The sequence below is a fragment of the Vidua chalybeata genome, chromosome 8 (genome assembly GCF_026979565.1).
Source record: "Vidua chalybeata isolate OUT-0048 chromosome 8, bVidCha1 merged haplotype, whole genome shotgun sequence".
In the NCBI taxonomy this organism is placed as follows: domain Eukaryota; kingdom Metazoa; phylum Chordata; class Aves; order Passeriformes; family Viduidae; genus Vidua; species Vidua chalybeata.
In genome coordinates this window covers 22,700,563-22,712,916 of record NC_071537.1, presented here as the reverse complement: position 1 = coordinate 22,712,916, position 12,354 = coordinate 22,700,563, and the positions used below count along the sequence as shown (strand labels likewise).

The 12,354-nt window shown below is 36.2% G+C and overlaps 1 protein-coding gene across 10 annotated transcripts in view; it reads left to right on the top strand.

The window, feature by feature from the left end:
* The window catches only part of KCNMA1 (potassium calcium-activated channel subfamily M alpha 1), a 421,854-nt gene that overhangs the window by 398,930 nt on the left and 10,570 nt on the right, over window positions 1-12,354 (top strand). For 6 of the 10 annotated variants that reach the window (XM_053948612.1, XM_053948611.1, XM_053948619.1 and 3 more), the window contains 3 exons: window positions 3,053-3,183; window positions 10,061-10,255; window positions 11,823-11,941. In XM_053948612.1, the coding sequence (XP_053804587.1) occupies window positions 3,053-3,183; window positions 10,061-10,255; window positions 11,823-11,941 (445 nt within the window). Of the gene's footprint in view, window positions 1-600; window positions 685-3,052; window positions 3,184-10,060; window positions 10,256-11,822; window positions 11,942-12,354 lie in introns of all 10 variants that reach the window. The other 4 variants (XM_053948610.1, XM_053948609.1, XM_053948615.1 and 1 more) reach the window with 1 other exon arrangement.

Below are 12,354 nucleotides of genomic sequence, written 5' to 3'. Positions count from 1 at the left end.
ACTGTTACGTTTCCTATTTTGATAACTGTTTTAAATTACTCTCTCTAAAGAAAGTTTAGTAACAGTTGGTTCACTTTATTTGAATAACTGAAATATATTTCCCTCCTTTGGGTTTTCTCTATTTTCTTAAATAAATATTCTATCAGACGAGATGCTTCTTACATAGTGTAACAAACAAGCAAGGGTCTTTGGGCTAAGATTAGAAAAGGAAAAAGGCCAGAGTAAGTATAAGCAGATATTTCCTGTGCATTTAGTCAATTGTAAGAGGCCATTTGTTTATTCTTCATGGTCCAAAACTGTTTAATCATGTGTAACCAAACTCTATATAATAGTATGAGATATTTCACTCCGAGAATATGATGATGGTAGGTAACTAGACTCTGAATTCCAGTCTAGCTGTGGGTATTTATGTTGTCAAGTGGTGTGATGTGAAGTGCAGAAGCTGTTCTGTTTTTTTCATGGCAAATACAAACTTGATTTGTGGTCCTTTGTCCTTCTGTTTTCTTTTTCAGTTTTATTTTTTAGAGCCTTACCTGTCTTTTTCCCTTACTTTATTCTCTTTCTGTACTTTCTTTTCCCCCTAAATACTTTACTTACTAGCTAAGCCTGGCAAACTTCTGCCTTTGGTTTCAATCAGTCAGGAAAAAAACAGTGGAACCCACATTCTAATGATAACTGAACTGGGTAAGAAGTGCCTTTTTCCTTCACATCACTGTGTTATTTTCTGTTGTTGTTCTTACTGTCATCAGCTTTTCCTTTATTTATCTGGCTGTATCAGAGGGGCTACCCTCATGGCACTGCTTTGAATGTGTTTTATTTGTGGTTCTGGTTGAAATTGACTGTCTTGTTCTGGTCTTCTTAATGATTTTTTTTTTCACGCAGCATCAGTAAACCTTTGATCACACTCGTCTGACCTGCCGGCTGTTTCCATAGCACCTCCTCACCAATTCATTCTTTTGGCCTAAGTCCCCACCTCCCTGGCCCTCACTCTCCTACACCAATTTTTCTCTCCTTTTCTCTCTTCTTTCTTTTTGTTACTTCAGCCTGTTGTCAATTTGGTGGACATGCCTTAGCAGCTTTTCACAGGAAGTCCAAGAAGAAATAAAAGATACCAGAAAAAAAACCCCAAGCATTATACTTTTCCTCAAGCTATTTTTATGTTTATTTTGTAGAGTAAGGCTTTTTCTCAGAAACTCAGGTTTTGAAGCTGTAGAGGAGCAGCCAAGCTCCTGTGTGGTTTCCTCTCAACACAGAGTGCTCTCACCAGCCTTTGGAGCAGCGTTTGATGAGCTTTTCCCTATGGCACAGCACCACCTGTTTGCACCCAGCTCTCCTGGCCCACAAATCCCAGTGTGCTAACTTGCATCAGGAAGATAAAGATACTGAGGATAAACCCACACCTGCAGAATTCATAACAGATTTTTAGTACCTCAGGAACTGACCCCACGCATGCCTAGCACGGTGTCTAAGTCAGGTGTTAATCTGCCAGATGGAAGTGGGAAAAGAGTGCTACTGTCAATAGTGCCTACTCTCAACTAGCAAATTACACTGAGGTACAAGCTGTTCAAAAAGTACATTTTGATACAGCAGGCTTTCAAATACTGTATTGATTAAGAATTTGGAGATTAAATTGATAGATATTGTACTAAAAAAAATATTGTGGATCCTGGTGTTTTCTTGGATGAATGTCTTCTGATTCCCAGGGTAGAATATTTCTCTTATTACAGTACAAGGTGTTATGTTTTAACAATTACATCAGGGAGTGCAGAGGCAAGAATTTTAAATTCTATCCTCATCTCATTTAGACAGCTATTATGAGGCTTTATCTGCAGTAATTAATGTTTTGTAAGTTAAACACTGTGCACAGAGTTTGGAAAAGGAGTGGATGTACAAGAAAACTATATGGGAAGGATTGAAACTGTATGAGAAGATCAGAATAGCAGGCAGAAGAATTTCTGACTTTAGAAGTCCAGAGCTGAAATCTGATCAAGTTAACAGCAGCATGTTATTTTCAAAGTTTGCTGAGTTGACTCAGGAGATGTGTTCACATGGGGAATAGGGATATCATCAGTGTGTGCAGTTTCAAATGCTCAAAAAGTTTTTCATTTCCCTTTCTTGCATGGGAACTGAAATTAATTTGTCATTTAGTAAGTTGAAGGGTATTTCAATGGCATAGCTAAGCAGTCTGTGCTTTCATGCCTGAGGGAGACTAATATGGAAATGAAATATTTCATGAAATATGATCCACTTGATACACTGATCTCAAGGAAACAACTATTTTTGGTTGGAATGAATTGGAGGCAGAGGGCTTAACTGTGACAATGAAATGCCAGAGAAAGTCAAAATGACAAATACTACTTTATCTGGTCTTTTCTCTGAAACAGCCTGATTTAGATTCTTTTTCACACTGGCTAATGTAGAATTAGTGGCTGAGAAAGTGAAGTTATAGAGACAAATATTTGAACAAAAGGCAGTGCTGCAAGAGCATAGCTGCTCATTCATTCAGATAGATGCATGTTAAAGGGACAGTTTATCCTCTTTTGAGCCCTAAGTGCATTAACACCACTCCAGTAAGAATCACAGCAGCACATCTAACAGATGCCTGTGGGCTATATCAGAATTTTATTGACAGCTTCTATGTTACAATGGGGTTCTAACTTTGTATCTTGTGATAACATTTCACTGTACACACATACACCCTCAGCACTGTACCCCACCAATATACCAAGACTGTCTCAATATACAAGCGTATGATATATCTAATTTTGAGCACAGGCAACTGGTGCCACAAAGCTGCTTTACAGGAAAGGGATAGGAACCTGTCAAGAACAAGAGTGTCACCTTTTACGAGCAAGATAACGAGTAACAGATTTTTAAATGCATATTTTCACATCCATCTTGATTTCATTTTCAGTGACGTCAAAGACTCAAGTCTGTGTTTCCAGACATATGCCGTTTCTTTTTCTTTGGCTGTGTGATGTGTGAGGTCACATGCTGGTGACCCAGAAACACCTTTCGATTTTACTCTAAATATTATTATTGCTATTTTCAGTAAATGATTCAAATGTTCAGTTCTTGGACCAAGATGATGATGATGATCCCGACACAGAACTGTATCTCACGCAGCCTTTTGCATGTGGAACTGCATTTGCTGTCAGCGTGCTGGACTCTCTCATGAGCGCAGTAAGAGAACAAATCTTTTTCATCCCTTTCTATCAGACTTGTTGTGAAAGAGTGTGAAGGTGTAGAACCTTTTCCACAAGTAGGCAGGAGAAGATGCTTTTTTCTTAGATGTCAAAAGAATTTTGCAACCTAAGCTAGTTTATTTTCTTAGTTGGACATGGAGACCATAACTGAGATATCTAGGACTTCCATGAGTCTACAATTTCCTAAGGAAACAGTCTCATGTCAGGTTTTAAGGATCATGCTTTCCAAAAAAAGTTATCCCTTCTGCCTAAAATCTAGACCCAAATGCAGTGTGTCAGTCCCTGTGCTCACCATTCTTGTCAGACAGCATCAACTGTGTTTTGAGCTTTTAATTTCCTGTAGCTATGAGCAATGCTCTCAGTATGAGTGCTGGGGGACACTGATAGAACTCCATGAAAGCCATTGTACACATCTCATGAACTCTATTTGTGTGAAGAGAGGTTATCCTCTCTTTTTCATATGAATTTTCTTATTAATCAAAACTTCAGTGCATGCCAGAAACTACAGATGGTGGCCTTTGGTTATGTCTACACTGGGGCTTTTGTTTTGCAGCCATAGCACAGTTCTGAAGCAAACCCTTCAGTCATGCTCCTTTTCATCCTCCTCATATTAGCTAAGTTTTCAGACCAGTCTTTCTCTGTGTGTATTTTGTAGTTTTTGCTGCTATATTTTTCATATGTTCCATCCACAGATAAATGAGTCTACACAGATAAAATTCTATTCTAATGCCCTAGGAGTTTTCGGTAACCTCAGAAAATGCTTTTCTTGAAAGTTATTTACAATATTTTGTAGATGTGACAAATTCAGAAAACCTAAGCAAGGACTCCTAAACTCTGTACCTTCTCTAATTAAAATCTCTATCTATAATTTTTTTTGCATATTCACATTATAAATGGAAATAATTTAACATGAAGGTTCCAAATGTTACTTACAGCTGTTTATCTACTCCCATTATTATCTAAGTCAATGTCTCTGAATGTATTGTTCAGTAGGGCACTTCAGAATCAAGAAAAAAAGTAGAGTTAATCCTTCTGGTTGTCACTGGCATTGCCATAGAAAGAGAGTGAGATACTGTGGACATCCTTGCTTCCTTGTGCAAAGGTGTCTCAAGTAAATAAGAGTGATGCAATGAAAAATAAGTACAGCCTGCCTGTTCAGAAATTTTAATGGTTTTAGTTATTGCTAGCTTTTATTAACTCATAGTTTTGGACAACATGCCCCTCTGTTTTTGCAGTTCCATTCTATAAAAATCCTTTCTCTAAATATTTTCACATCTAAGTTGTCATATTATGTGTCAGGGACAGTGCAGCCTGAAGCTAGAGAAATGTGATAACAAGAGTAGAAAATTCTCTACTTAAAAACAATACTAATCAAGAAGAAAGGCAATGATTCAGTCAGTTAGAACTGTGCACTATCCTGTCTTTTCTTTCACCAGTTTTCTGATCAGTGGCAGTGTTATTTTCTCTTTATTCCTCAAAGGCTCAGCAAAGAGTTGGAAAAGTACCATTCTTCCTGACCCTTCAGAAAGTGTAAAATGTGTGAGATGTTTCCCCTTTACTATCCATATTCTCATGGGGAAGGTGTGTTCTCCTCTCACTTCTTCAAGGAAAAGAGTGTTTCTCACACAAACTAATCTATTTTCACTATATTATCTCTTACCTTTTTTTTTTTCCTAAATTACACTTGCTTTTAGCAAACAGCTTCTATTTAATGTATCTAACTTCATACTTGCCAGTATGGACAAACTGAACTCCAAATCCTAGATAAATTGTGAGATCCGTAGTCATGCTTTCATCCTATAAATTGCACAGGAATTCTGTAAGAAATATATAATGTGCACTCTGCTGTCTTTTGCCAGCTCACTTGGAGATAAGTATATAGTTCATTATTCTATCTACTTAGTGATTCAGTGGGTTTTACTGCTTATTTTTGATAGAAAAATTCCAGTTTATTATCTCTGTTGATGTCTCTGTTATGAAAATTCCTTATATAGTGTACAATGCAAATGTTCATGAACTGCTCCTTTAAGAATTCATCTCTTCTCACAGTAGTGGGGTTTTGTAGTAAAACAAATGTAAGAAAGATTAGAAAATCAAACAATAGCCATGCATATGGTATTATTTCTGACCTGTGGGTCATTTGAAACATGCATATAGACATATGTATAGGGGAAAAGCTACAAAATATATTTTAAATAATTTTCTTAAGTATTCAGTTATTGGATACTACTACTACTACTACTAATACAATATTAATCAGTGTTAAATTATTATTTTATTTTTTATAGTTTTATAATATTATAGTAGTGCATTAAACTCAACTAATGAATGACAGATTAGAAAATGTGGTAACTTTCTAGTTCAAGTGTTGTTCAGTGGGTGCTGGAGATCTTTATGTTCTGCTAGTTTAGCATTATTTCCTAGAAGATGACAATACTGGATGTTTTAAGTTTGAAATGTTCTGTTATTTCCTTATTTCAAAGGTAAAAGGTTTAATGTAGTTTAGTTTTCAAAGTGTCATGTACTGGTCATCTACACACAGTTTGGCTTTGCAGCAAAGGCAATATTTTCCACAGCCCAGGATTCACAGTGCAGTAGCTCAAGCACCATTGCTCAGAGGACAATAACAAGCTCAAAACCTGCACTGTGTTTTTGATGAGTTGGAGCAGTGATCTCACCAGCTTTGGTTCAAGAGCTTTACTGTGCTCTGTGGGAAGGCTGTGGGTTTGGTTCATGTTTTAACTGTGGCAGTGGCTCCAGGTAATCATTAATATGTCTTTGAAGAGACATCTACTGCTATCAGGTACTTAAATGATATATTACTATTTATTTTGTCATAGCGTATTCAAACCCAGGGAAATAAAACACGTTGTCTGTCAGTCTCAAGGCAGCACCACTTCTGGAAAGCAAGGCATGCCTTCATCACCAAGTGAAGTGTAACTAAAAAGTATGGGATTGGAAGCATCTTTTAGATTATGTAACTGGTTTTTAAAAATTTTATCTTCAGCTATAGAAAAGTTAGATGACATAGGATAGTCAAAGGAGCAAATATTTGAGCAGAAGTACTCCTTTCTGGGTCTTGTTGAGATAGTTATTCCATAAAATCCTGTACATGAAGGAAACCAGTTTTCAACACACAGTACCCTCAAAGGTCTGAGCAGTTGGCCTGGGAGCCAAAGCTTCCCTGTTCCTCCTTTTGGCACTGAAGATACGAGAACTGCAGCAGTTCTGGCAGGTTGGTGTCCCTCCCACACCTACAAGGATCTCCAGCACCAGATGATACCACTTAACATTCACTACCCTGGAATTCATTTGCTTGTGCTAGAACTTCAGGTCTTGATTGTTTTCTGTATTACCAAATCCTACTTTTTCTTCATAAAAATGAAATTACAGAATGGAAGAAAATCATTAAAACAGTTAAAAATAACTTTTCATTATATCTCGTACTCAAGAGTTCTCCCTAAGGGATCCTCACAGTCTTGTTTATGCAGAAAAGAAACTAATCTAATCTTTGATATGAACACAAGACTATTTTTCATGCAATTCTGTTCAGAGAATTAGTAAGCAGCATCTTGTAACTTAAAGTGCCCCAAAGTTCATTAAAGTTTGGACAATAGTTTAAGAATTAATAGATTTTCAAATGGTGAAATGCTGTTATTTATTGTCTGCTGTTTATTCTGTCTCAAAGACCCTTTTGTTATTGATATGAATTACTGATGTTAGCTCACTCATTCCTCAGGTTTGGACATATGTTATTCCTCCAACTGAATGAGAAAATCAATTTAAAATATTTGTTTGAAAGTGAGGTTAAAGCCACATCTAGTGGAGGAGGAGGAGTCTTAAATTCATTTAAAAACCCACTAGTAAACACAAAAAAGGCAGATATAACTTGAAAAATGACAATTTTAGTGTAATTATAAATGAAAGGCAAATTGCTATTAAAGTTAAAGCAATATTATTAAAGGATGTGCTAATTTTCAGTTAAATTTTCTGTAGAAGACCAATTAGTTTAAAAGACATGACAGCATTAACGGCAAAACATAAGCACTCTGGTAATTATACTTTAAAAAATGATTGAACAAATGGGAAAACATCCTTGAAACATTTGAAAGAGCTGCACTACAATTCTGAAGCAATGGCTAGGTGGCACTGCTAGCTCAGATATCTGTGTCACAATTCCTTGCTATTTACCCAGTTTCAGTGGCTATGATGGTTGTTTTTTTTTTTTTTTTTTCCTGTGTTTAGAATACACCTATTTCATATTCTCGTTCTGGATGCCGATTAAAGTGATATCACACACGTGTCCAATGTGGGGTTTGGTTAATGACAATAGCAAACAAGTATTTCTTCGGTTTTGATTTTACACTCAAAAAAGGAATTCTTTCCATCACTGGAAAGTGCCTTGTTACTTTAAGTACAACAGCACCTTTCCAAAGACATTCTGTAGATCAGTTTCTTATAAGTACTGGCATATTCAGGCCATGTACCCTCCCACAGAGCAAGTAGAAGATCACTCTCAAATTAATTTCAGTGTATTATTATTCCAAAGGAAATGGATATCAGCTAGTTCAGCTTTTCAGTGTTCCCCTAGTTCCAAACTGGCAAGATGTAATGAGGAGTCTGATTTTTGTGACAATGAAAAGCATGGGCAGACAGCTTTTTCTTGAGGAGTGTTAAATACTTTAGTTCAGAAGGCAGCAACCCTATTTAGCAGAAGGTGAGAAGTTACAGCTTCCTATTCACCCACCTTTTCTTGCTTATGGTTGGCATTTTCTGATCAGATGCAATGCTGCAGCAGTTTGTCCTGAAACTTGGAATCTTTTCTCCCATTGATTGAAAAAAAAAAAAACCAAAAGATCCCCAAGATATATCTTTTGGCTGCACTCATCCATCTGATTGAATGGTGCCTTCCACATCAGTCATGGTGTGAAACCCAAATTAAGCCATTGTTCCATAATAAATGCTGCTTCCTTTGCTAATAAGGCTCTTAGCTCTGCCTTACAGGTATAGCACAGTGGGAAAAGTTGCCAAGAGGGCAACTCTGATTTCATCTCATGGACATCAAGGAAGAAGTAATTGAAAAATAAACAATCATGCCTGAATGTCTTCTCTCTCTCACAGTGGCAATTCCTATTAAACATCATGTAATCGCTCCAGACTTACATTCCTGCAAGGGGTCACATTGATTTTTCTATAAGTTAAGAGAGGTTTGAGTATTACACTTGAATTGTTACCCAGTGCATCCACATGTGTAAGAGCTGATTTGAGATTAGCTGTTGTTTTAGACTAGCTGAATCTTCGTGAACCTCTGCTTCTGTCAGACTACTCCTTACAATGTGCTTTGTAGTTAAAATATGTAGTGCCTTACCTAGGTTAACTTAAATAATTGGAGTTGATGAGATGTAAATATTTGCTTTAGGGCATGTATAACAGTAAGAATATGTTCCTCTCATTTTAATTTAGTCAACAGGTGAATGGCAAATATACCTATGTAAATAAGCAGAGAAGCTTGAAGTTAGGAAACTTCAATGTAAAGTGAAAAACATTGCTGCGTAGAACTCACTTTCTTCTGTTTTATCTGTCATCTCCAGCAAACAATGAAACTGAAGTTTCATTATACAAAGAAAGAATATCAAAGTAACATGGATAGGAAGCCAGTTCTGCTTTTTGATCTCAGGATAAAATATTTCAACCTCTACCTCAGTTTACCCATGTATTAAATACAGTTGCATTATATGGATAGAACAATGAATTTCATTGAAAAGTATTATGTTAAAAGTCTTATCTTTAGGCAACAAGCACTGTTGGAGAATTCACTATTCATTTTTACTTGATTGGTTTACAGACATTTGTTCTAAGTCCTAAATACAACAAAATCCAGAAATCCAGTAATGTCAATCCTGTGTACTCTACAGTGAGCTCATTTTTTCCTTTTATGTTCCCTGTGCTTACAAAGCTTCTGAAAACTCAGGCATTGGTGACATTATAAGTGAGTCTTTCCTTTTTTTTTGTTCAACATTTTTTTTGCCCAGTACAATACATTGCAGATGTTTAACTGAGTATGTCTGAACTATACCAGTATACTTTTAAGTGAACTTGAAAGTCATTCATCTGGATTTAAATTAATATTTTAAATACCCATTGTTTGCCTGACAGACCAGCAATGCTACAGATGCTGGCAAAATGTCAGTGTGGAGTAAATCTTCCCTAATAAACCACACTTACCCTATACCCTAGAGTTTTTTAAAAGGACCACCAGGATCCCAAACTCATCATACATTTATCTGGAGTGAACTCAAGATGTTTAATTGATACATGCTTATGTCTGAACACTGTCAAGTCTCGTAATAAGATGTTTAGTACAATACATCGGTTAGACTGCTAGAGTCCAGCCACAGTAATAAGTAATGACATTTGCAGCACAAAGGCAGCTCCCCAACGAATTGGTGACAAGAGTAAAAAGGCAATCTACCCTGTGTAAGCTTTAAATGTGGTCTGAATTTTACAATTACATGTCCTAAAGCCCATTATTAGACATGAGGGCGATGAGAAGGAAAGCAGTCATTGCATCACTACTAACACCAATTATAGGAAACATAAATCATTCAAATTTTTGTACTTTAATAAAAATCAGCCTGAATTGGTGTTTAAAAGAAGGATCTAGTATAGGAGCCTAATGGGATAGAAGAAAATAGAGTAATTGGAGTCTGCTGTCTTTTCACTTTCTATATAAAATTATTTGAAGAGACAGCCAAGAACTTTAAACAGCAGAAACCCGGAAAAGTTGTAATTTGGATGTCTTCAGTTGTGACTTTAATGGTGTTTGCTTAAAGAGCTTTCTTTTATCTCTGCAGACATACTTCAATGACAATATCCTCACACTGATACGGACATTGGTAACAGGAGGAGCCACACCAGAGCTGGAAGCACTGATTGCTGAGGAAAATGCATTGAGAGGAGGTTACAGCACGCCCCAGACACTTGCAAACAGGGACAGGTGTCGAGTTGCTCAGCTGGCTTTGTATGATGGGCCATTTGCAGACCTAGGGGTAAGATCATGAAGGAAATGCAGGACCAAGGCTGGTCTGTGCTCTATTAGCGTTCTCTCAGACTGAGTGAAAAATCTATCTCAATAAGCATATAATTTCTATTATTAAATTTAATAGAGCTTTTGGATTGTTTAAAAATTTATAGCACAGAGTGCCAGGTTTGCTTTTTACCTTTTTAAGAAGCTGTATGACTATCTAGGATCCTTGTCTGCATATTTCATACCGAAAACCCTGTGGCTCTTCATTGTCAGCTAAAGAGATAGATAAGCTGATTTGGATGATATAACCATTATAGCAATAATGAATTCTAAATATATTCAATATGTATAGATATACCTTTTTTGGGTTTTGATAAGCTTATTTAGTGTTTTCACAGAGTTTCCAGTTTTTAAAATCTGCTTATTAGCTTGAAACCAAAGTGCTAAGGTTTGGTTTCTGCTGGTTTTGGATGAACTAAAATTCTTATTAAGTGATAATTTTCTGATAATTTGACTGCACTGTTCTAAGGGTGAAGTCAAAAAACAAGCAAAAAGATTTTAAAGCCCCAAACCAAATAAATAAATTAATGATCTTTTAAACAGAGTGTATTATATAAAAATAAAGTATCTAGAAATGTTTTCTGGACCACATTTTGAAATCTTGAGGTAATCCCAAAGCACCCACTCTGCTTTAATGATGATGTAGGATTTGGTGTTTCTTAAATTAACCCTGTGTTCACCAGCCCTGTCCAAAAAGAATGGAATGACCTTCTTCACAGAAATTACAGAGAATCCCAGTGTAAGGATTAGGGCAGGAGTGCAAAGATAGAAGCCTACAGCCTTTCAGTTGATGTAGCAGTCCAGTTGTAGCTGAGACTAGCAGCTCATCAAAACACTTTGGCATGCAGCTTAACATTTCCACAAATAAAGTAAGCAACCCCAATCTTTTGAATGCTGTTTCACCAGAACCTCAATTGCACTACGTCTGTAAAGGCAGAATGCATTAACTCTCATGATTACTTAAGAATCACTATTTGGATATACAAATAAGCAAATCCAAACTTATTTTTTGATAATCATACATTTAGTCATTATTTGACAGCAGCAGATATTTTATTATCCTTTTAAACCCATTGAACTCTAATTTCTGTTGTGCTCCTCGTGAATTTGTTTTTGTCTGGATGACAGTTTGGCTGCTGTCAAGAAAGGGTCAAAGATATGAACAATTTTAATACCATAGTTAATGTAATTTGTAGAATATTCATTGTCTGGTACCAAAATTTAGATTTCCAGCTTAAAGCAAATCACTCACTCTTTCCAATTTGCCATTATTTCATGGACCAAGGCTCTCCAAAATAACAATCATCACTTTTACATAGTTACTTATTTGAAATAAAATATTTAGATTATTCATTTCCTTGGGTAAAAGGCTCTCATTTGAGACAAACAACAGACTGTCTATACATTGTCCCTCTTTTTATAAGTTCATACTGAATGACCTCTTCCCTGACATTGTGTTTACAGAGCAAAGAAAGAAAAAAAATGCACTGTTCTCTTTTTTTATTTTTAATCTTCTCTCTTTCCTCTAGGATGGAGGTTGTTATGGAGATCTGTTTTGTAAAGCACTGAAAACATACAATATGCTTTGCTTTGGAATTTATCGATTAAGGGATGCACATCTAAGTACTCCCAGCCAATGCACTAAACGGTGAGTCTGGTCTTTTAGAACATCTCTGCTTCACTACTCTTCAGTCTTCTCAGCGAGGAAAAGCCCAGTGCCTGTAATAAATACAAAAAAGAGCTTGCTCCATTTTTGTGTAACTTTTCCCCAGTCCTCTTTGAGGATTTCACCATGATTCGATCTGACTTTAAATCATAAGCTGGGTATCACAGCATAAGTTGTCAGCTAATTTTATTCAGAATTTTTAAATTAAATTTTCAGATTGTATCTTTATCCTGTTTGCTCTATGATGATCCACTGTTTGCCTGCAAGGAAAGGACTTCAGTTCCCTGATAACAAGCAACTTTAAGCTGTGGGATAATAATTTAAATTACAGTAGCTCATCTTTTTTCTGAATGCTCAAAAAATACTCCTATGGGCTTCCCATCAGTACCATCTGT